The sequence below is a fragment of the Rattus rattus genome, chromosome 2 (genome assembly GCF_011064425.1).
Source record: "Rattus rattus isolate New Zealand chromosome 2, Rrattus_CSIRO_v1, whole genome shotgun sequence".
In the NCBI taxonomy this organism is placed as follows: domain Eukaryota; kingdom Metazoa; phylum Chordata; class Mammalia; order Rodentia; family Muridae; genus Rattus; species Rattus rattus.
The window spans coordinates 186,327,638-186,352,485 of NC_046155.1; the positions used below are offsets into that span (position 1 = coordinate 186,327,638).

Sequence of the window (24,848 nt, forward strand, 5' to 3'; positions counted from 1 at the left end):
TTTGTCTGCCCCTGTATCTAGAATTCCCTCAAATGTTTTTCCTTCAGTGGTTAGGATCAGAGTAGGTCGAGCATGTAAATCGACCATAAGATATGCTGAATCAGTGCCCGTAGAGCCAAAACCCTTCTTTTCTCCTTTTGTACTTCCTGATTTAAACTGGGCATGATAACTGGGTAAAACAAGCAATTGTGCAATCCAGTCACCTGGGGAAATGGAGAAGAGACCTCGTGGGGAGGAGCACATGATCTTCAACTGGCCCTCGTAATCTTGATCAATAACCCCAGGATGTACCACCAATCCCTTAAGAGTAGTAGAGGAGCGTCCTTAAAGCAGCCCAACCATATTGGGTGGTAAAGGGCCATGAAAGTCAGAGGGGATAGGCTGTACCCCCATTTGAGGACGATTCTGGAGGTGGCACGGAGGTCCAATCCTGCGGAAACCGGAGTTGCTCTCCTGGTTAAGTTTGACGAGCCCAGGTTACTGTGGAGCTGGTTGCCCCATATATTTGAGGACGGCCCTGTTGGACGTTTTTTGACACATCCAAGGGCTTCCCCGTTATGTCCTTTACTGACCTGCACTCATTGGCCCAATGCTTCCCTTTCTTACACTTTGGACACAGTCCTGGGACTTTCTTTGGATTAAAGCCAGGATTCTGATTCCTGCACTCCCTTTTCATATGACCAGGCTTTCCACATTGGAAACACGTGATGCCTCTACTAGAGAGGCCAGGCCGCCTTTGTCCTTGTAATATAGCCACGGCTAGACCGGCATTGGTGGTAAGTGGTCCTCCTATTTCCCTACAGGCTTTCAGCCAAGCCTGCAGCCCCTTAGACTTCCAGGGGAGGATTGCATTGCGGCATTCTTTGGTACATTGTTCAAAAACTAACTGTTCTATTAAGGGCATGGCCTGGTCTTGGTCTCCAAAAATCCTGCCAGCAGCCTCCATCATGCAGGCCATAAAATCTGAGAAAGGCTCACTTGGTCCTTGGATGACCTTGGTCAGGTTCCCGGACACCTCTCCTCTGTTAGTTAGAGCTTTCCATGCCTTGACAGCACTAGTAGCAATCTGGCCATATACCTCCAAGGGGAAGGCAGTTTGTTTATTGGCCCATTGCCCTTGTCCAGTTAACATGTCAAATGTCCAGGCAGGTTGTCCTGCTGCTGCATTTGCGTGTGCTTGTGCTTGGCAAGCATCATGCCACAGTTCCTTCCACTCAATATACTGTCCCATGCTAAGGAGACAGGCCTTTGTTACAGATTGCCAGTCTGCTGGAGTCATGGCAATGCTTGCTAGTCTTTCTACATGTGACATGGTAAAATTAGCAGTAACCCCATAGGCACGAACAGACTCTGCCAGTTCCTTAACTTGCTTGTGCTCTAGGGGCTGATGAGAACGAACGCCATCGTCCTCAAACACAGGAAACATTTGCCTGATAGCTTGCTGAAACACAGGAAACATTTGCCTGATAGCTCGCTGTGTTTCAGGCGGACAGAAAGAGTACTCACACTTCCTCTCTGTATAAGGCGGGGGAGCGGAGGCCACCGAGGCATTAATAACTTTCCGTTTCTTCACAGTGGCTCTCCACCTAGGCCCATATCTTTCTTCCTCATATCTGGCTGCCTCTTCCTCTAATTCCTCCTCCTCTGACTCTGACAACTCTTGCTCAGAGTCACTGCCAGCCAGTTCTAAGGCTTCTAATTCTTTTAATGGATACAAAGTATCCTCTCCGGATGACTTGTACTTCGTCCTCCCTGGCACGCCTATTTTCTCCTCCGGCGGCCTTTCTTCGCCTTTTGTATCTCTTTCACTTTTGTTTTAGTAACCTTTTTCTTTTCGCACACTCCTAATTTCTCACTCCGCTCCGTTTCTGACATGCTCTCTTGAATGTCCGCTAAGACTTTCTGTCCTGCCTTGACTATGTCCTCACATTTATGATCCTTCAAGCATGATTTTTATCAATTTCCAAAGTGGTATAGTACCGGCCCACTCTGCTGCTCACGATCTAAGTCTCCTTTCAATTTCTGCCAGCTTGGAAGGGTGAGAGATCCAGAGCAGACAAACCAGGGGGCACAGCGATCCACCTCGCTAACAAATCTTTCGAGCGTCTTGGGTGACACCTTCAAGCCACGTCCTTTAAGAACAGTCTGCAAGGCTGTAACCAAGGAGTGCGAATTCCCCATGATGCTTCTTTATCTACAGAAGACACTTACTTCACGGGTCAGGCAATACGGTTTATCTACATCCGGTTTACTCACCCGTTGAAATCAGCAGGAAGGTCTCTCAAAGCAGAACACAACTAGCAAGAAGACAACAGTCACTATAAGAACGAGCAACAATCCCTCCACGGCAGGACTGAATCCAGAAAGGGGCATGCCTCTCGAAGCTTACCTTTTAATTTACCTTCTCGAAGTTCTGAATCCTCTTCAGCACACTGAAGGGTCCCCTCGGCACCGGTGATGTTGGTTCTCGGGTTTCGGCACCACTTGTCGTGCGCCCAACGTCTCGCCAGCAAGAACGATGCACGGCAACAGGATTCTTCTGCGAACAAGCCTTTATTGTACAGCTCTCTTGAACAGGGACCCCGAGGGAGGAAAAGGCACTGCTTATATATGCTTAGGAGACTCGTGTCGATACCCGATTGGTGCAAGCCCCAATTTGCTGTGACGTGCTTGGCTCATGCGCACTGCGTCCTTCAGGGTGGACAACAGTTGTGCCCTGCTGACTCACTCACAGGAAATCGGCGCCATCTTTGGGCGCGGTATGGGCGGCTACCAACAAAAAGCAATATTCACAATAGCTACAGATAACCTTCAGGATAAAATGCTGAGAGCTAAGGTACTAAGAGGAAAAATTAATAAATGGGACCTCCTGAATCTTAAAAAGCTTCTGTAAGGCAAAGGATGCTGTGAATAGGACAGAATCGCCAGAAAAAAAAAAAAAGGAAAAAATCAACACCTACCCTCCATCTGACAGAGGGCTAATATTCAAACTATATAAAGAACTCAAGAAATTAAACACAAAGAAAACCAATAACCAAATTTAAAAAAATGAGTATAGAGCTAAACAGAGAAATTCTCAGCAAAGGAATGTTATGGCCGAGAATCACTTAAAGAAATGATCAACAGCCTCTGTTGTCAGAGAAATGCAAATCAAATGACCCTGAGACTCCATCTTACACAAATCGAAACAGCTAAGATCAAAAACTCAAGTGACAGCCTATGCTGGCGAGGATGTGGAGCAAAGCTAACTCTCCTCCATTGAAGGTAGAAGGGCAGAGTTGTACAACCACTTTGGAAATCAATTTGGTGGTTTCTCAGATAACTTGGAATAGTTCTTAGTAAGACATAGCTGCTGGGTATATACCCAAAGGATGCTCTGCTGTATCATAAGGATACTTGCTCAACTACGTCCACATCAGCTGTAGTTGTAATAGATACTGAAAACAAGTCAGATTGGATAAAGAAAATGTATTTCGTTTACACAGTGATATATTTTTGAGCTGCTAAAAACAAGAACATCATGAAATTTGCAGGCAAATGGATGGAACTAGAAAATATCACCCTGAATGAGGTTTCCAAGACCCAGAAAGACAAACAGGTATGTATTCACTTATAAGTGGATATTAACCATAAAGTTTAGAATAACCAAGCTACCATCCACAGAACCAAAGAAGCTAAGTTAAAGGAGGACCCAAGGGAGGATGCTTGCATCTCACTAAGCAGAGGAAAGAAAATAGATCTGGGAAATGGATTGGAAGAGGGAACTGGTAGTAGAAGTGGTGGGGAGAAGACTGGTAATAGAGGAGGAAGGATACTTAGATTGGAATGTAAAGTGAATAAAGAAAGAAATTAGTGAAGAAAAATAATATGTCCCATGCCAGTACTAGTTAAAGGAAAATGCTATTAATTCCTTTTGCATGGTATATACTTATATGTAATATTTCAAATTTCTGACAGGGTACGTCTTTCTGGAGAGATTTAGTGGGAAGTTGAATTAAGCCATTTTCTACACTATGAAAATTAAATGACATCTTTATCCTTTCCTTATAGACCTCTACTATTACAAGTCAAATATGTAGAATTACTCTCTTAGCAATATTGACTCAAGGAAATTAATTCAGAAACTTATGATTTTGAAAGGATTTAGCTGTCTCATGATTCCAGTTTTCTGTCAGTCCATTTCTGCCATCCTAGTGCAGTGTACATCCTGCCCTGTTTTGCTTTCACTGCTAGAATGAGATATTGTGGTTTTCCTAATTCAGAAACAAGTTCGTCTTCTGGGAAGAATGCCAAAGGAGCTCAAATATGAAGAAAGAAGATTCCTGTTGAAAACTCAGTGGTTTGAGGAGAAGCTCATGCTGTCTAAGAAGAGCAATCAAGCAGTGTGTTTTGGGCAGCATTAAAGAATTCATTCACATCATGCTCACAAATACATGGAATGTGAACACCTCTATATAGAAATAAAACTGGGCCAAAGTAAAGCTGAGGAGATGACACACTAGTAACTGATTAGGACTATTGAAAACTACCACTCAGGTAAAGTGTAATCACACCCCAAAGAAGGCTCATAATAACAGACAGTGAGAAAAGCCTGAGACACAAAATAATTACTTTAAAAACCTCTACTCCAACAAATTGGAAAAACCAAAAGGAAGTGCATGATTTTATAGGGTGACAACCCATTCCAAAACGAAATCAACATTGGATAAACAAATAGACCTCTTTAACCAATAGTGAAATAAAAAACAGTCATCAAATTGAAGCTAGCACTGCTGTCCAGGACTCTGGCTGTGCCTGGCCTGGCTGGCACCATGAGTGAATCCCGCGATGATTGGTGCTGTGCGCGCTCCATGCACGAATTTGCAGCCAAGGACATCGACGGGCACATGGTTTGCCTGGATAAGTACAGGGGTTTCGTGTGCATCGTCACCAACGTGGCCTCGCAATGAAGCAAAACCGATGTAAACTACACTCAGCTAGTCGATCTGCATGCCGGATAAGACGAGTGTGGTTTACAAATCCTGGCCTTCCCCTGCAACCAGTTCAGGAGGCAGGAGGCAGGAGGCAGGAGGCAGGAGGCAGGAGGCAGGAGGCAGGAGGCAGGAGGCAGGAGGCAGGAGGCAGGAGGCAGGAGGCAGGAGGCAGGAGGCAGGAGGCAGGAGGCAGGAGGCAGGAGGCAGGAGCCAGGAGCCAGGAGCCAGGAGCCAGGAGCCAGGAGCCAGGAGCCAGGAGCCAGGAAGTAAACAAGAAATCAAGGAGTTTGCCCGCTGCAATGTCAAGTTTGACATGTAGAGCAAGATCTGTGTAAATGGGGACGACGTCCACCCACTGTGGAAATGGATGAAAGTACAGCCCAAGGGCAGGGGCATGCTGGGAAATGCCATCAAATGAAACTTTACCAAGTTTCTCATTGATAAGAATGGTTGCCTGGTGAAGCGATATGGTCCCATGGAGGAGCTCCAGGTGATAGACGCTATCTCTAGCCCTACAAGTATGTGCCGCTGCACCGAGCCCCCCCTGCCCTGTGACCCCTGGAGCCTTCCACCACTGCACTCATGACGGCCTGCCTGAAAACCACCCCGTTGGTGGGGCAGTCCCAACCTGGCGTGCATCCCCTCCGGAGGAAGGTCCAGAGACCGGGGTGGCCCCGGGTTCGAGCTTCACCTTGGCTGCCTTGTGGGAATAAAATGTAGAAATGTGAAAAAAAAAAGTCATCAAAAGTCTTCCAACCAGAAAATCCTTTGACCACATAGATTTAGTAGAGAATTCTACAACTTTCAAAAAACACATAAAATTAATATTCCTGAAATTGTTCCACAAAACAGGAACAGAAATAACATTACCCACTTCATTTTATGAGAATCCAGTTACCAAGAATCCAAACCACACAAAGCTGCTATAGGAATTACAGAACCTTATGAATATACATGCAAAAATACTCATAAAATACTTCCAAGAACACATCAAACAACTAGAAGTCAGACTGTACAAGAATGCAAGTTGAAATGCCAAGCAACCAGAGCTTCCAGGAACTAAGCCATTATCCAAAGACTATACCCTGGGCTCCAAACTCATGGGTAGCAATGAATAGCCTAGTAAGAGCACCAGTGGAAGGGGAAGCCCTTGGTCCTGCCAAGACTGAACCCCCAGTGAACGTGATTGCTGGGGGGAGGGCGGTAATGGGAGGAGGATGGGGAGGGGAATATCTACAGAGAAGGGGAGGGGGAGGGGCTAGGGGGATGTTGGCCCGGAAACCGGGAAAGGGAATAACAATTGAAATGTAAATAAGAAATACTCAAGTTAATAAAGAAAAAAAAAATAGAGCAAGGCCTGAGCACTACAGGCAGTGGCTGCCAGCGTTTTCATGAGCTTCATAGAAACTAACTTTAGGAGGCATTGGATTTTATCCGTGTCAGCCAGTAATGTAGAAAAAGCTCAACTTGCCTGTGATGCTTCTGGAATACAAGAAATGTGTCGGTTGGGGATTTAGTTCAGTGGTAGAGCGCTTGCCTAGCAAGCACAAGGCCCTGGGTTCGGTCCTCAGCTCCGGAAATGTGTCTGCTTTCAAGTATGCGTGCAGCATAGGAAAAGATACGTGAACAAATCAACTTCATGAAGGGAAAACAAAATTGTTTACAGTCACCTTGGATAGAATGGATAGGTCTGTTGGCAAACTGGAGAACATAGTATATAAATAGAAAGATGAGATAGAGATCGGCCCAATTTCAGTGCAAGATTTAAAGTGTGCTAAGTACCAGTTTAACATTACAGGAATGACAATTTCACCCTGTTAGTATAATATATGTCTTAAAACTTGTAAAAAACTATTTTTTGGATGATTTGGAAAAAATCTTAATACTTCTTTGCTTCATCTATATTTGACACACAGAAATCTTACTCTACATCTGAATAATTATCCTTGGCATATATAGATTGGATTGTCTTAAGTGTGAAGACAGTCTCCTCCTTTTTAGGATCTGGGAATCGTCCTAAAAGTAGAAATGGGATCACCACACACAATCTCATCTGCTAAGGTTTGTTGCGCTGAAGGAATGTTCTCGAAATCAAAGAAGTTTCCTAAGTGGGGCCTGTGGTAGCAAACCCATGATTTTATCTTCTCCGGAATACTTAGGAAGACCATCGCCTATTTTTGCAACATTATTTATGATTCTGTGTGATGTTCACACTTCTTCTCCACAGTAAATAGGGAAGTATAATATTAGAGACCTGTTTGTTAGAAGATAGGGTCCTGTTAACTTCATCCATGGCAAAAGCAATGGTCTGAGCAAACTGACTGAATTGAATTGGAATGCTGTAAAGAGTGTATAGTATTTATAACAGATAATGATCTATGGGTGATCGTTTTGTAATAACTGTGTGAAATCTGGAACTGTGCTAATGCTGGAAGTAATTGACTTATCTTTGTAGTCCCTGGCTTCAATACCATTCCTCATGAGGATCCTGGCCCTGTCTCACTGCCATATAGTCTATATTCTATGGCGAGGTCAGATATGCACCTGGTTAAAGACTATAAATTTACTCAGTTTCTTCCTTTTAGTAGATGTGTTTCTAAGTGTAGTTATAAGGCACTTGCTTGGAATTGTTCAATTTAATCTTATTTTAGTTAATTTAATATCAATTTATTAACTCTAGATTTATTTTATTGGCTAGGAATTAATGTATCTCTGATCCTTTTACAAAGCCTTTGGATTTTACTTTTCTTAAAGATATCTCTGAGAGGAAGCATCCCCCACCCCAAACCAGGTGTCTCCTGTTCCTAGAGCTTCAAGTCTTTTGAGGATTAAGCACATCTTTCTCTCTGAGGCCAGACCAAGCAGTTTTCTGCTATATGTACGTCTAGGGCCTCGGACCAAGCAGTGTATGCTGTCTGGTTGTTAGCTCAGTTTCTGAGAGATCTTAGGTGTCTGGATTAGTTGAGACTGCTGGTCTTCCTATTGCATTGCCCCCTTCCTCAGCTTCTTTCAACCTTTCCCTAACTCAACCACAGCCATCCCTGACTTCAGTCCATTCGTTGGGTATAGTATTTGCATCCGTTTCAGTCAGCTGATGTTTAGGCCATTCAGAGGACAGCAAGCTAGACTCCTGTCTGCAAGCACAACATAGCATTATTAATAGTGTCAGGCCTTCATGCCTCCCCATGAGATGTATCCCAAGATGGGATGGTGACTGGACCAACTTTCCTCATTCTCTTCCTCATTTTTGTCCATGCAGTTCTTTTAGACAGCAATAATTCTGAGTCAGAAATTTGATTGTGGATTGGAAACACCTCGAGGCCCTGTCTCTCTACTGGAGGTGAACTCTTCAAGTTCCCTCTCTTCACTGTTGGGCATCTAGGATCACTCCCATTGAGTCTTGAGAATCTCTCACCTCTCAGGTCTCCGGTACTTTCTACAGTATCCCCCCACCTCCCACCCACCTGCGGCTACATATTTACATTTATTCTGCTAGCTGTGTGGGCTTCACTCATGCCCCCACCTTATACCCAATCCTTCTCCTCTATTCCCCTCTCCCTCCAAGATCCGTCCCTCCCTCTGCCTACCATAATTATTTTCTTCCCCTTCTAAGTGGGATTGAATCATCCTTGCTTGGTCTTTCTGCTTGTTAAACTTCTGAAGTTCTGTAGGTTGTACACTACAGATTATTTTTTAGCTAAGATCCACTTATTAGCAAATATGTACTGTGCATGTCTACTGGGTCTGGGTTACCTTACTCAGGATGTTATACTCTAGTTCCATCCATTTGCCTGCAAAACTAATGAGATCCTCGTTCTTAATAGCTGAATATTATTCTATTGTATAATTAAACCACATTTTCTGAATCCATTCTTCATTTGAGGGACATCTGAGTTGTTTCCAGCTTCTTGTTACTGATAAGGGTTTTGTAAACAAAGTTAAACCCGTGTTTGGGGAACCCATGTATGGTGGGGAACCTTTTTGTATATGCCCAAGAGTGATACAGTTGGGTCTTCAGGTATCTATTTCAAGTTTTCTGAAACACCCAGATTTATTTCTAGAGTGATTGTACCAGTTTGCAATCCAGAGGTCAGTGGAGGAGTGTTCCTTTTTCTCCACATCCTCACCAGAATGTGCTATCACCTGAGTGTTTGATCTTTACCATTGGAATTGATGTGAGGTGGAATCTTAGAGTTGTTTTCATTTGCATTTCCCTTATGACTAATGAGTTTTAACATTTCATTAAGTACTGCTCAACACATTCAAGATTCCTCTGTTGTGAATTCTCTGTTTAGATCTGTACCCCATTTTTAATTGTGTTATTTGATTTTAGGGAGGTAGGCTAATTTCTCGAGTTCTTTATATGTTTTAGATATTAGCCCTGTATCTGATGTGGGGTGTGAAGATTTTTCTCCCGATCTGTAGGTTCCCATTTGTCCTATTGACTGTATCTTCTACCTTACAGAAGCTTTTCAGTTTTATAAGGTCCCATTTATCAATTGTTAATCTTATAATTTGAGCCATTGGAATTCCATTTAGGAAATTTCCCCCTATGCCAATGAGTTTGAGGCTATTTTTCACTTTCTCTTCTATTAGATTCATTGTATCTGGTTTTATGTCGAGGTCCTCAATCCACTTGAGTGTGAGGTTTGTATAGGCCAATAAGAATCAATCAATTTGCATTCTTTTACACACAGATCACCAGTTGAACCAGCACCATTATTTGAAAATGCTGCCTGTTTTCCACTGTATCATTTTAGCTCCTTTGTCAAACATCGAATGACCACAGGTGTGGGGTCATTTCTGGGTCTTTAATTCTATTCAACTGAAATACCTGCCTGTCTCTATACCAATACTATGAGGTTTTTTGTTTTTTTTTTTTTAAATTCAATATTACTCTATAGTGCAGTTTGAGGTCAGTGACGGCAATTCTTCCATAATTTCTTTCTTCTTAAGAATTCTTTTGGCTATCCTGGATTTTGTTGTTGTTGTTGTTGTTGTTGTTGCTGTAGTTGTTGTTTTTCCATGTGAAATTTAGAGTTGCTCTTTCCATGTTGCAAAGAGTTGTGTTGGAATTTTGATAGGGATTGTATTCAATCTGTTGATAGTTTTTGGTAGGTTGGCCAATTTTACTATGTTAACCCTACCAATCCATGAGGATGGAAGTTCTTTCCATATTCTAAGTTCTTCAATTTCTTTCTTGAAGACTTGAAGTTATTGCTTACAGATCTTTTACTTGTTTGGCTAAATTTACACCAAGATACTTCATATTATTTGTGACTATTGTGAATAGTGTTATATATGTATATTTCCTCTCAGCCTATTTATCATTTGTAAAATGGAAGGCTGTGAATTTGTTTGTGTTACGGTTATATCTATCTACATTGCTGAAGTTGTTTATCAGCTGTAGAAGTTCTGTGGTAGAATATTTTGGGGTCACTTACGTATACTGTCATGTTATGCACCAATAGTGATACCTTGATTTCTTTTCCAATTTGTATCACTTTGATCTCTTTTTATTGCCTTATTTCTGTAGGAAGAACTTTGAGTATGGTACTGAATAGTTATGGAAAGAATTGACATCCTTCTCTTGTCCCTGATTTTAGTGGGATTGCTTCAAGTATCTCTTCACTTACTTTGATATTTTCTGATTGTTTTCTGTATATTGCCTTTATTATGTTTAGGTATGTGCCTTGAATTCTTCATCTCTCAAATACTTTTAACATGGAGGAGTGTTTTATATTGTCAATTGCTTTTTCAGCACCTAGACATCCTACAGCATTTCCCCCTTTTTGCCCAATGAAAAGGCTCTTTTGTCTCAGATATAAATTGAGCACAACCATTACAATTATGCAAATTATAAAATATAAGGTACATGTAACATTCAGTCCATCATAGTCATTAATTTAAATAAAACACTCTACCATCTATCCTAACTTTAAAAGCTTATAATTTTATACCTAAATAATGTTCTGATTTTAGCTTGTATTCTCATCTGAAAGCCATCCTCTGAAATCTATATCATCTCTCTCAATGCTAAAAAAGGTGAGTTTGACTATGAAACTACAACTAGTTTTAAACCTTGTCAGAAATTGGTTCCCAGAGCTAAGGCTGTCCCACAGCCCTCCAGACCCAAAACCTGCCCAGGAAGAATTGGTCTCCCAGAAGTGTTCTCACTTTTAAGCCCACAGTGCAGACCCCAATTTCACTGCACTGTTTAAAGAGGAACCTACCAGGACCACACAGGGCACAGAAATTATGAAGCAGCCTGGGACAGGATACTTCTGGTTTGCATCTGTGCCCAGAGCTGAGGCTATCCCACAGCCCTCTGGACCAAAATCCTGCCCAAACAGAGCTGGTTTTCCAGGAGTGCTCTGAATCCTAAGATCACAGGCTCAGAAGCCCACAGGAGCTACAAGATCCAGTCATAGATCTAACATGAGAGATTACCAAATGGGGAGAGGCAAGCATAAAAACCTAAATAATGGAAACCAAGACTACTTGGCATCATCAAAATCCAGTTCTGCCACCCCAGCAAATTCTAGATACCTCAACAGACTGAAAAAGAAGATTTGAATTTAAAATCACATCTCATGATGATGATAAAGTACTTTAAGGAGGATAAATAACATTCTCAAAGAAATACAGGAAAACAAGTAGAAGTCCTTAAAGAGGAAACACAAAAATCCCTTAAATAGTTACAGGAAAGCACAACCAAACAGGTAAAGGAATGGAACAAACCATACAGGACCTAAAAATGAAAATAGAAACAATAGGGAAATTACAAATAGAGACAATCCTGGAGATAGAAAACCTAGGAAAGAGATTAGGAGTCCTAGATACAAACAACACCAACAGAATAGAAGAGATTGAAGAGAGACTCTCAGGTACATGAGATACCACAGAAAAAACATTGACAAAACAGTCAGAGAAAATGCAAAATGCAAAAGCTCCTAATGCAAAACCATCCAGAACAGACAGTTCATTCATACTAAAAAGCATAAATCTTCAATGCAGATGTTCACTTCTCCTTCATTTCCTCCAAAACCAATCCTTTGCTCCTATACCCAGCTCTGTATCAGATCACCAGGATCAGCCACGTATTTCAAATTCTTCAGTTGATGGCACACGTCTTCCTCTCCAAAATTTCTTCTCCACATCCTTTTCTTCATTCCAGCCAATTAAAAAGATTAGACACTTCTAGGGAATACTCAAAATATAACCAGAAAAGCAGGTCCTCATATGACCTCAAAATGATCAACTTTCCTTCCATTTCTCTCAGTCCAACTGCCCATTATCATACTTAGCTTTGCAGCAATCCTTCTGATGTGGACTTCACATTCTTTGTATTCCCATGCCCAGAAGACTAATACATTCTGCATTCCTCCCTTATTTGAACCATTCAAAATCCCACTTAATGACACAACTTCATTCCTAAATGTCAGCTACTAATAACTACAAAGACATTTTTTCTTGGAAATGTCTGTAGATACTCTTGTTGGTGGTGAGTTTTGAAAAACCCTCAGTCTAAGAAAGAGAATCACTACCTGGTGAATTTAGATTTCTCAGGTTCTGGAATGATCAGGATCTGAAGAATAGAACCCTGGACTGCCTCAGTGAACCTCTTTTTATTTTTACACAAAAGTTACCAAGTTAATTCCTGAACACACAAACTTCTATATGAACTAGGGGCTAACTTTTAAGACCCATTACCTAAGCAATTCTCAGCCACAGGATACCTCATAGATTGCCAAGTCCCCCTCTTGGACTGAGATATGCAAAAGCTCTGAGAAATCTCCAAAAGAATAGCCCCATAAGATCTCAAATAAGAATCACTGTAAAAAGGCTACTTCAAGCCCAGGACCACATGAGTTTACTGGGGAATTCTATCAGACCTAGATATAAGACTTCATACAAATAATGTCCAAATTATCCCACAAAATAGCAACAGAAGGAACAGTATGCAATTCTTTCTATGAAACCACAACTATGCTTATACCTAAACCACAGAAGGACCCAACAAAGAAAAAGAAATTCAGACCAATTTCCCTTATGAATACCAACATAAAAATACTCAATAAAATTTTCACAAACAGAATCCAAGAACACATCAAAATGATCATCCATCAAGATCAAGTAGACTTCATTCCAGGGATGCAGGGATGGTTCAATATATGGGAATCCATCAGCATAGTACATTAATTAAACAAATTCAAAGAGAAAAACAACATGATCATTTCATTAAATGCAGAAAAAGCATTTGACAAAATTCAACACCCCTTCATAACAGAAGTCCTGGAAAGATCAGGAATTCAAGACCCATACATAGTAAAAGGAAGATATAGCAAACCAGTGTCTAACTTGAAGCAATACCACTAAAATCAGACACTAGACAAGACTTACACTCTCTCCCTACTTATTTAGTATACTGCTGGAAATCCTAGCCAGAGCAATCCGATAACAAAAGAAGGGCAAAGGGATTCAAATTGGAAAGGAAGAGGTCAAAATATCGCCATTTGCAAATGATATGATAGCATGTTTAAGTGACCCCAAAAGTTCCACCAGGGAACTACTTAGCAAGGTGGCTGGGTATATAATTAACTCAAACATATCAGTAGCCTTCCTCTACTCAAAGGATAAACAGGCTGAGAAAGAAATTAAGGAAATGACACCCTTCACAATAGTCCCAAATAATAAAAAATACCTAGGTGTGACTCTTAACAAGCAAGTGAAAGATCTGGATGACAAGTACTTAATGTCTCTGAAGAAAGAAATTGAAAGTCTCAGAACATGGAAAGAACTCCCATGCTCATGGATTGGCAGGATTCATAGACTAAAATGGCCATTTTGTCAAAAGCAATCTACATATTCAATGTAACCCCCTTTGAAATTCCAACTCAATTCTTCAGAGAGTTAGAAAGAACAATTTGCAAAAAACCCAGGATAGCAAAAACTATGCTCAACAACAAAAAAACTAAGGGAATCACCATCCCTTACCTCAAGCAGTATTACAGAGCAATAGTGAATAAAAATCTGTATGATTGGTACAGAGATAGGCAAGGAGATCAGTGGAATAGAACAGAAGACTTAGAAATGAACCCACGCACCTATGGTCACTTGATCTTTGACAAAGAGCTAAAACAATCCAATGGTAAAACGATAGCATTTTCAACAAATGGTGCTGATTCAATGTCAGCATGGAGTATAATACAAATAGACCCATTCTTACTACCCTGTACAAAGCTTAGGTCCAAGTGGATCACAGACCTCCACATCAAACAAAATACACTCAAACTAATAGAAGAAGAAGTGGAGAAGAGTCTCAAACACTTGGACACTGGGGAAAATTTCCTGAACAAAACACCAACCAGTGCCTTATGCTCTAAAATCAAGAATTGACAAATGGGACCTCATAAAACTGCAAAGCTTCTGTAAGGCAAAGGACACTGTCATTAGGACAAAATGGTAACCAACAGACTGGGAAAAGATCTTTACCGATCCTATATCTAATACAGGGCTAATATTTAAAAAAAAACACAAAGAACTCAAATGTGAAACTCCAGAGAGACAAATAACCCCATTAAAATAAACAATTCTCAGCTGAGGAATATGGAATGACTGAGAAGTACCTACAGAAATGGTCCACATCCTTAGTCACCAGGCAAATGCAAATCAAAACAACCCTGAGATGTTACCTCACACTAGTCAGAATGGCTAAGATCAAAAACTCAGGTGACAGCAGATGCTGGCAAGGATGTGGAGCAAGAGGAGCACTCCTCCATTGTTGGTTGGATTGCAAACTAATACAACCACTCTGCAAATCAGTCTGGAGATATATAAAATTTAACTTATGTGTGTGTGTGTGTGTGTGTGTGTGTGTGTGTGTGTGTGTGTGTTTGTGTTTCTTTCATTCGAGATTCTAGATTGCTCTTGGGCAGATGTGCAAGTGCAATTCATCAGGAGCACAGAGCAGGTTAATTATCACTACACTAGGCTTTCACTAATAGTCGGATTATCTAGATCAAAAGTAAACAAAGAAATACTTGAGTTACCAATCTTTGTAAACCAAATGGCCTAACACGTATTTATAGTATACTTTCCCCCGAACATGTATAGTAAACATTGTTCTCTACTTCTCATAAAAAATTCTCAAAAATTGACCAAATACTCAAACATAAAGCAAGTTACAACACTTACAAGGAAAATGAAATGCAAATCGAAACCAAAACTCACTGCATCCTGTTAGTAATAATGGATTACATCTGTATATAAACAAAATTAACAACAGAAAGTATACAAACACATGGAAAATGAATAATTCTCTACCAAATAAAATTGGTTCAAGACAGAAATAAATAAATGAAAAATATATTTAGAATTCAATGAAAATGATTACACAGCATAATAAACTCAGTGGGCACAATGGTAGCCATTGAGAGATTCAAGTTCAACTTGGTGGTACTGCCACGTGCCTTTAGATTCAGTATGTGGAAGGCAGATCCAGGAGAGGTTAAACTAGTCCATAGAACTTGTTCCAGGATAGACAGGGCTACAGAAAGAAACAACTCTTCATTAAAAAAGGAAAAAGAAGGAATTATTTCATAGTATTTATTTAACAGCAGAAGTCTGAAATTGGAAAGATATGCATATTTTCATCAACACATACCACTTACTAGAATCAAAAAGTTAGCATAACAATTTACACAGAACTATAACCAATAGTGAAATAGAGAACTCACTAAAATTCTCCCAAATGCTACACCTCCCCAAATTTCTGAAACAAAGAAATTTATGACAGAATTCTTTGAGACTTTCAAATATACAATACATTATTCCCATATTTTCCCAAACAGTAGAAACTGAAGAAATCTTGCCCAGTTCTGATTATGTGGCTACAATCACGATGGTATCCTGGCTACATGAAGAACTAACCAAGAAGGAGATTTATAGATTGATTTCTCTTATCAGCCTTGGTACAAATATACTCAATAAAATATTTGCAAAGTGAATCCAAGAACAAATAAAAATATCAGCTACCATGATCATGTAGGCTTTATCCCAGAGAGGCAAGGAAGATTACATATATAAAGGTCAATAAATGTATATATGTTTCAGAGAAAGAACTATGTGTGTATATGCACACACATTTTTGACATAAGAAGAAAGTGGGTAACCCCACATTTGGGATGGGGGGAGGGTGGGAAGGGAACACCCATAAAGGGTAAATAAGAAATACTGTTAATAAAAAAAAAATATCAGCTACCATGATCATGCCAGTTTGGAAAAATATATATGAAAATGTGACATTTTTACATGTCTCATAAAATTAAAAATACACAAAAAATGTGACATTTGTCATAAAATAAAAAATAAGAGAAAGGCTGTTTGAACTAAGGAATGGTATGAGTAGTAAGATGAGCAAGAGATGTGGGTTTCAAATGGGAAGAAACTGGCAAAGTACATTAAACATACATGTGAATGTGTCATAATAAAATATATTAATTTAAAATGAAATAACCATTTCATACAGATGAAACTGAATACAATGCTAAATCTATATGCTTGGCAATTTTATTTGTACACATCAAAGATGAATGTGCTTTTTCCTCTTATGAAAAACTCTCCATCTCACATCTCTCTGTGCCCCTACATTTGCTACCTAGGACAAGGTTTCTGGTTCATGCACATAGAGGACATTGTTATTTAAATGTACAACAAAACCTAGAAAGGAAACAAACTCTGTTTGCCTCATCATAAATGCTGAATACTACATATCATAACACACGAGAAAGAATTTCCTATATTTGTACTGCTTTCTCTGCAGTCCATATCCACAGACACACATCAGACCACAATTATCAGTAAACTCTTCCACTTGGCTATGAAAATTGTATAAGGAGAGTTTACTTATTAAACAAAAGTTCACTTGACACTATTTGCTCCTACAATACTAATTGTAAGAATTCTTCATGGTGACTACTGGAATGTAAAATTACCAAAGTCAAGGTAGAAAAAAATGATAAAGTAGAAGAAACTGGTCAAAACGAGGTATTGTTCTGTGAGAACTGAGGGTTAAATTTGGAAATCATGTTTTAGAACTCAAACATTTAGCTTAGTTTCTCATTAAAAATAATGGGGAATAAGAGTGCTAGGTCTTATGTAGTATTTGAAATGAGGCATAAATGTTTAACATTTTCTCTGGATTTTCTTAAATATTTTAAAAGCAACACTTAATATTATTCGGGACATTTCTGGATTTGCCATGATGTTTTAATTCTCAAGACAATGTAAGCACAGTTTTTGTTTAGATATTCTGTATGTTTCACTGCTGTATGTTGCCCATAATATATTCTCAATTGATCACAAATGCTCTAAACATGAGTCTGCCTTTCCCTGACATGGGATTTGTGACACAATGGTCAGTGTGTAACCATGATTTCAGACACTGAGTCCTTCCTGAAGGTGGATCAACTACAAAAATCCACTGATATTATTTCAAGTGTTCACATAAACAGAATTTGAGGCAGTCCTGAGACCAAATTTCACAAAGTAGAATCTTTCCAGGGACCTTAATTTCCACAAACATGTGTGATGCCATTCATGTAGCTACACAACCTTCATCTATATTTATCAACTAAGTTTATCACATGAACAGTGGACATCGGATGAACATCCCCAGGAGATAGTATCAAAGATTCCTCCAGGGTTGAGGAAACAGTTGTAAAAAAAGGAAACAGAAATGCAGATGTAACATCTCCCTTGGCCACAGTGATAATAGGACATGGGGATATATGGGTATCATTGATTTGCTGATCTGTGTGGCTCTTCACAAACCATTCTGCCCAGGCTCAGAGAAGGAAAAATATGTTCACTTTGATTTTATTCTTCTTGCTCTTGAACATTCCACTTCATGTGGCTGGCTTTATTTATCCTAGCTGCTCTTGGAGAATAAAGCAAAATAAAGACAAGAATGGAAACCGGAGAATAGGCTGTAACTTCTTGATTCGAGCAGTACAATGGCCTGTGGAGAAAGAGTATTTCGGTCATATTTTGAATACACAGTAAGTGCTTTTACATTTTCCATGTAGATGTGATCATGAATATTTCCTGAGTCTATTAAGGTTGTAGAGCAAAGCAATTTAAGGGTCTCTTTTACTGTGTTATTAATCTGCAAAACAAGAAAGAACTACAAGTTCTATTAGAGATTTGATGCTATATTACCACTTTAAATTGACAGTGAGGTTTTTTTTCAGTCTGTTTACCACTTACCTGGATGGAAACTGAGTAATAAAACAACTTCCAGCCATTATCAATCATTTATATCCCTCTCCTAGAGGAGATAGCACAGTAGCACAATGATTTCTGATTGAAAGACACAATTGTTATGACTTTATTCTGTGTGTGTTTATGCAAATGACCAGAGTCAGCTGATGATCTTTCCATCAGTGGGCAACTTCTAGTACTTATGCTGGGGCCACCAATGTTGGAGACACATCTAGCTGTGCAGAGCTTACATATAAATGCTTGGTTACTTTCTTAAATTTGCTCCATGTGGTCCCCATTTATGTACTGAAGCTGCATCAAGAATTGATGTAAGAGAACTCTCCTCTGTGAACTTCATATTTTGATCTATATAAGTTCACTGGCTTTTAGGTCTTACAAAGTCCAGTTCTTCACTCTCTTTTTAGAATAAGGAAAGAATGTACTGCATATAAAGAATATGTTTGCATTCTTTGAAAAGTGCTATTATTACTAGTAGTGGTGACTAGTTACTTCCCTTGTTACTATCCTGGGTAATAACTGTGGCATATGATAGTTGGCAGTATTAGAGAATAAGGATTGAGGAGTTACCTACTAGCTCATCTTTGCCATTATTTAAGGTGCATATGTCTTTCCTCTTCGCCTCTCAGTTACTTAACCTGACCTTTTAATATTGAGTACTTTATTTCTCTTTTTCAGTAATCTTAGAAAATATAGTTGTATATTTTACAGTTGTGGGACCTATGAACATTTTGATTCTGTGGGCTCCTGAAAATCTTTTTCAGACACAGTACTTTAGATGACAAAGCCACTATGATCACTCGAGTACTTTAGGTTTCTTAAGGTTTACCTTGCAAGAGTTATTGTTTGATATGTACAAGTACTACTCTCAAATTTCTGTCACGTGTTAGTGAAATTTTTAAAGACATCTTTTTGTGTATTCATAAAGAATATTCTAAAAGGGATTGTTTTTATAAAAAAGACATGAGAGATGTACTATTTCTAATTGGAATGCAGATATTTAACTCTTAGTAAAAACTAATAATGAAGTAATATATTTGATGTTTATCAGTCAGATGTTTTGAAATAATTCTTTTTTTTCCATCTTTATTAACTTGAGTATTTCTTATTTACATTTCGATTGTTATTCCCCTTCCATGTTTCCAGGTCAACATCCCCCTAACCCCTCCACCTCCCCTTCTATGGGTGTGCCCCTCCTCATCCTCCCCTCATTACCGCCCTCCCAAAAACAATCACATTCACTGGGGATTCAGTCTTGGCAGGACCAAGGGCTTCCTCTTCCACTGGTGCTCTTACTAGGCTATTTATTCCTACCTATGCAGTTGGAGTCCAGGGTCAGTCCATGTATAGTCTTTGGGTAGTGGCTTAGTCCCTGGAAGCTCTGGTTGGTTAGCATTGTTGTTAATATGGGGTCTCAAGCCCAGGCAAGCTCTTTTAGCCCTTTCTAAGATTCCTTCAACAGGGGTCCCGTTCTCAGTTCTGTGGTTTGATGACGGCATTTGCAGGAGAGATCGACATCCAGTTCCTGTCGGCCTGCACTTCTTTGCTTCATCCATCTTATCTGGTTTGGTGGCTATATATGTATGGGCCACATGTGGGACAGGCTCTGAATGGGTCTTCCTTCTGCCTCTGTTCTAAATTTTGCCTCCCTATTCCCTCCCAAGGGTATTCTTGTTCCCCTTTCAAAGGAGTGAAGCATTCGCATTTTAGTCATTCTTCTTGAGTTTCATGTGTTCTGTGCATCTAGGGTAATTCAAGCATTTGGGCTAATAACCACTTATCAATGAGTGCATACCATGTGTGTTTTCTGTGATTGGGTTACCTCACTCAGGATGATATTTTCCAGTTCCATCCATTTGACTATGAATTTCATAAAGTCATTGTTTTTGATAGCTGAGTAATATTCCATTGTGTAGATGTTCCACATTTTCTGTATCCATTCCTCTGTTGAAGGGCATCTGGCTATTATAAATACGGCTGCTATGAACACAGTGGAGCATATGTCTTTGGTATAGGTTGGGACATCTTTTGGGTATATGCCCAAGAGATGTATAGTTGGATCCTCAGGTAGTTCAATGTCCAATTTTCTGAGGAACCTCCAGACTGATTTCCAGAATGGTTGTCCCAGTCTGCAATCCCACCAGCAATGGAGGAGTGTTCCTCTCTCTCCACATCCTTGCCAGCATTTGCTATCACCTGAGTTTTTGATCTTAACCATTCTCACTGGTGTGAGGTGAAATCTCAGGGTTGTTTGATTTGCAGGAAATAATTCTGAAGGGATATGTGACATTATTCTTTTCCTAAACATAAACACAAAGCAGAATCATTCCACTGCAACTGAATTTTAGAAAGAACATTTAAGGTAAGGATGGTTATGTGGGAATGTGATAAATATATTGCCCCCTAATGAAAATGAATTTTAATGACATGAACCAAGTATTGTCACAGAAGACTTTTCTGCCTTAGCCAATACAGTCATTTTTATACAAACATACTAAACTCGATGGCACAAACACATCCAATGTATTTCACATATTTCTCACTAATTTCAAATGAATATGTGACCATTTTCACTATTTCATCAAAGCATTTGGCTATTTATTTACATTCTTAGCCAACAATCAAAGAGAAGAGCTGAAAAACTCTCAGTGAGAACATGATCATAGTACATCTCATTTACGGGACATGACCTCTCATGAAATGTCAAGATTTTATGAGCTTCCGGCTTTTTTTGTCATCTCAACCTCATTACACAGGTCATTTCAACCTTCAAGGGAGGAGAACAATAGAATCCAGTACAGCATTGCCCTTTTACAGATTGAAAATGTTATTTGTAAATTGCTGTCTTTATTAACACTGTAACCTTTTACAGAACACACACTGCAATCCACAAGTATGACCTTGTCTTGGCTTTCTCCATGAATGAAATCAACAGGAACCCTAGTCTTTCGCCAAATATGTCTCTAATATTTACATTTACAGAACAAATTTGTGGTTGGGAATCCAAATTACAAAGTTTCATTCATTTGAGTTTACATAATTCTGAAATTCTCCCTAATTATACCAGGAGTAAATTGGGAAACAACTCTGATACTTTATACATTCCTAAGCAACTTCATATCCAAGCAGAAGAGAGAGAGAGAGAGAGAGAGAGAGAGAGAGAGAGAGAGAGAGAGAGAGAGAGAGAGAGAGAGAGAGAGAAAGAACGAACTTCTATATTAGGGGCAGGTTAGGAATTCATGAAATCAGTTATCTCTCGGACCCCTTTTAAACTTACTAGGCCTGAGCCAATCTATGTAGTTCAAGGGTCCTATTCAGAGTCTTGATGGAGCTTTCAAATGTTCTTGTATGATACAAAGATGAGGGAAGAAATAATAGCTATCTGAGATTTCTAGAAATCTCCAGAAAAAAATGTGTTTATAAGTTCTTAGGAATACATTGTATCTCATGCTGCTTCCTGTGTTCTAGTTCCTTCATCTTACTTATGGACCTTTCCATCCTGTCCTTAATGATCATGAAAACTTTCCCTATCTATATCAGATGTCCTCTGATGATACATCTCTAGCCCTTGCCCTGGTCTCCTTCATAATTCATTTCAGTTGGAACTGGGTAGGGTTGGCCGTCTCAGACAATGATCAAAGTACCCAATTTCTCTCATATTTGAAAAGAGAGATGGAAAGAAATACAGTCTGCTTTGCTTTTGTCAGCAAGATCCCAGTCGATATGGATTTATACATGTCAAGAGCTGAAGTGTATTACAACCAAATCATGACATCATCTACAAATGTTGTTTTCATTTATGGCAACACAGACAGTACATTAACTGTGAGCTTTAGATTATGGGAATCTCTAGGTATACAGAGATTATGGATCACCACTGCCCAGTGGAATGTCACTCCTAGTAAGAAAGATACTTTATATGGGTTATTTGCTTTTGGACAGCACCATGGAGAAATTTCTGGTTTTAAAATTTTTGTGCAGACATTGAACCCTTTCACATACTCAGATGAATATTTAGTAAAGCTGGAATGGATGTATTTTAACTGTGAAATATCAGCATCTAAACCTAAGGCACTGAAGAACTTCTCTTCCAACCACTCATTGGAATGGCTAATGGTGCATACTTTTGAAATGACCTTTACTGAAGGAAGTTACAATATATACAATGCTGTGTATGCTGTTGCCCATATACTCCATGAGATGGCTTTTCAAAAGTTTCATAATCTGCCCACTGACAGTGGGAAAGAACAAAATTACTTCTGCACTAAGGTAGTGCTTCTTACATTATTTAACATTTCCTATTATTGATGTCTTTAAGAGTCTCTTTGATGCCCACACCAAGTGTACTAGGAAATATTTTCCAACATAGAGTGATTTATGAATACTTTTCCTACTGATCGTATAAATCTAGATGTTGGTATATAACTGTAATGTAAAGAGAATGGAGTAGAAGGCATAATTTGTCAATGTGGCATTGTGATTTGTTACAGATTACCTGATTATCATCACATGTTCTAATATTGAAAACATATCCAGTCCTTTCTAATGAACCCACTCAGAGATGAATCCTTGTTCATTAATTGTTAAATATGTAGTAATCACTGAAGGGTATTGTTTTAACTAGATATCCCAAATATAGCTGTTTCCACTGTAGGTGAGGGACATCACTTGGTACTCTGAGAGTATTTACAGAGAGAGTAATGCTAGTATTCAATTTACTACATTCATGTGTGCTTATGTGTGTGGATGTATATTTCTCACTGTATGTTTGTATGCTTCTGAGTTTCGGTATATCTGTGTGTATATCTATGTCTATCAATTTCTCTATATTCTGTATATGTGTGTGTGTGTGTGTGTATGTGTGTGTGTATGTCCATCTGAATGTCTGTCCATCTATCCATCAATCTATCCATCCATCCATCCATCATCCATCTATCCATCTATCTATCTATGCTCTTTGTGTATGTACCTATATATGTGGGTTTATGGCATTTAACATAAATTTGTCTGTTTTTCAATTGCTTTCCATACTGTTGATTTTGTATAAGTGTATATCCCTGTATATATTTATCAGTGCATGTTTCTGCATGTGTCTATGTTTTGTGTGGTTTTATGAATGTTCTTTCATTTACATATAAGTTTTTTGCTTTCCCTGTGTGTCTTTGTATGAGAGCATAAATTTGTCTGTGTGACAATGTCACTCTGTGTGGATGTCAGTATATATGTATGTCTATGTATATTCTTCTGAACATGTGTTTACATGTGGTTTTATGTGTGCACATGGGTAATTGTTTTTTGTGTTTCTGCATCTGTTTGGCTACTTTGATGTATATTCTGTTTCAGTGTATATCTGTATATTCATGTGTATTAGGGCATGTATGTGCATGTTGGTGTAAATAACTGTGTCCTCCAGCTATGTGTGCATCTCTAGACAGGTGCAAGTCTCTCTCTGTTTTATGTATCTGTATTTTCATATTGCAAACATATGTTTAGTGCGACATGCATGTTGTGCTTGTGTGGTAATTTCCTCTTAGAGGACTAAAATAACAGAAACATTATAATTTTGTTTATCTCTTTGGTTTCACTGAGATTTTTCACCTGCATACTGTCAATAAAGTTGCCTTTAATATGGAATAAGAATGCATTTTCTTACCTTAAGCAAGAAAGTATAATCTATGGTATGCTGCCTGTCTTTCAGCTGGGTCCCTCTCTGAGTAAGATCCACTTCACTAATCCTGTTGGGGACAGAGTAAATATGAATCAAAGAGACAAACTGCAGGAAGAGTATGACATTTTCTACATTTGGAATTTTCCACAGGGACTTGAATTTAAAGTGAAAATAGGACTATTTAGTCCCTATTTTATAAATGGTCAACAGTTACATTTATCTGGAGATATGATAGAGTGGGCAAGAGGAAGTACACAGGTACTAACTGTACTCATTTAAATTACACTGTCAGGTGCGTGTATTCAACCTTCCTTGAAAGTGGTGAAATGAGGTTGACTGTCATGTGACAGACTACTAAACTAGGTTTCTTATTTTCATTTTTTTAGATGAGTTTTTAGTAGTTCACTGAGGATTTCTAACATGCATGTAATGTATTTGTATCAGATCAGAACTCATTTCTTTCTTTAACATTAAAGTAAACTGTTTTAGAAAACAGTTTAATGCTATTTCCAGTAAAGTTAGCAATGTACTATTGGTCCTATGCTTACTACTATACAGTGATTTCCACTCTTATGATGAAACTCTTCAAAAGATGTTTAAAGACCCTTGTTTATTGTAAGGATAGTGAAAATTCAACATAATCAAGTCATTGTTTTTTATTGTGTAATTTTAAGCCTGTTGACCAACTAGTCCTAAATTTCCAACACCTCTAGCTAACCATACAGTAAGATTTTTATGAAAATTTTAGATACTTTATGAACTACATCTTGTTTTTTCAATTTTAAAAATATGGGTATTATTTTTCTGCATGTTTATCTATGTAACACCTGCATGCATGGTATATATGTATGAGTGAAGAGTTATTTCATTCTAAGAGTACATGAAAGAGCTCCAGCCACTCAGTGGATAGTGGAAATCTATATGGG

General features: G+C 38.9%; 1 protein-coding gene and 2 pseudogenes across 1 annotated transcript; 2 read left to right on the forward strand and 1 right to left on the reverse strand.

The window, feature by feature from the left end:
• Positions 1-457: 457 nt before the first annotated feature.
• Positions 458-2,181, reverse strand: LOC116893505 (igE-binding protein-like). The gene is made up of 2 exons (XM_032895244.1): positions 1,981-2,181; positions 458-1,474 (listed from the first exon to the last, which is right to left on the reverse strand). The coding sequence occupies exons 1-2, from the start codon at positions 2,179-2,181 to the stop codon at positions 458-460; spliced, it is 1,218 nt and encodes a 405-aa protein (XP_032751135.1).
• A 2,610-nt stretch (positions 2,182-4,791) lies between these two features.
• LOC116893506 lies at positions 4,792-5,559 on the forward strand (annotated as a pseudogene).
• Positions 5,560-17,829: 12,270 nt separating this feature from the next.
• LOC116892796 lies at positions 17,830-24,251 on the forward strand (annotated as a pseudogene).
• The last annotated feature ends 597 nt before the right edge of the window (positions 24,252-24,848 follow it).

What these genes read in the sequence shown, in the direction of transcription:
- LOC116893505 (XM_032895244.1), bottom strand. Translation starts at nt 2,181, where the DNA reads ATGGGGAATTCGCACTCCTTGGTTACAGCCTTGCAGACTGTTCTTAAA. An exon ending in GTGAGCAGCAGAGTGGGCCG is followed by an intron (nt 1,475 to 1,980) that starts GTACTATACCAC and finishes CCTGAAACACAG; the next exon opens with CGAGCTATCAGGCAAATGTT.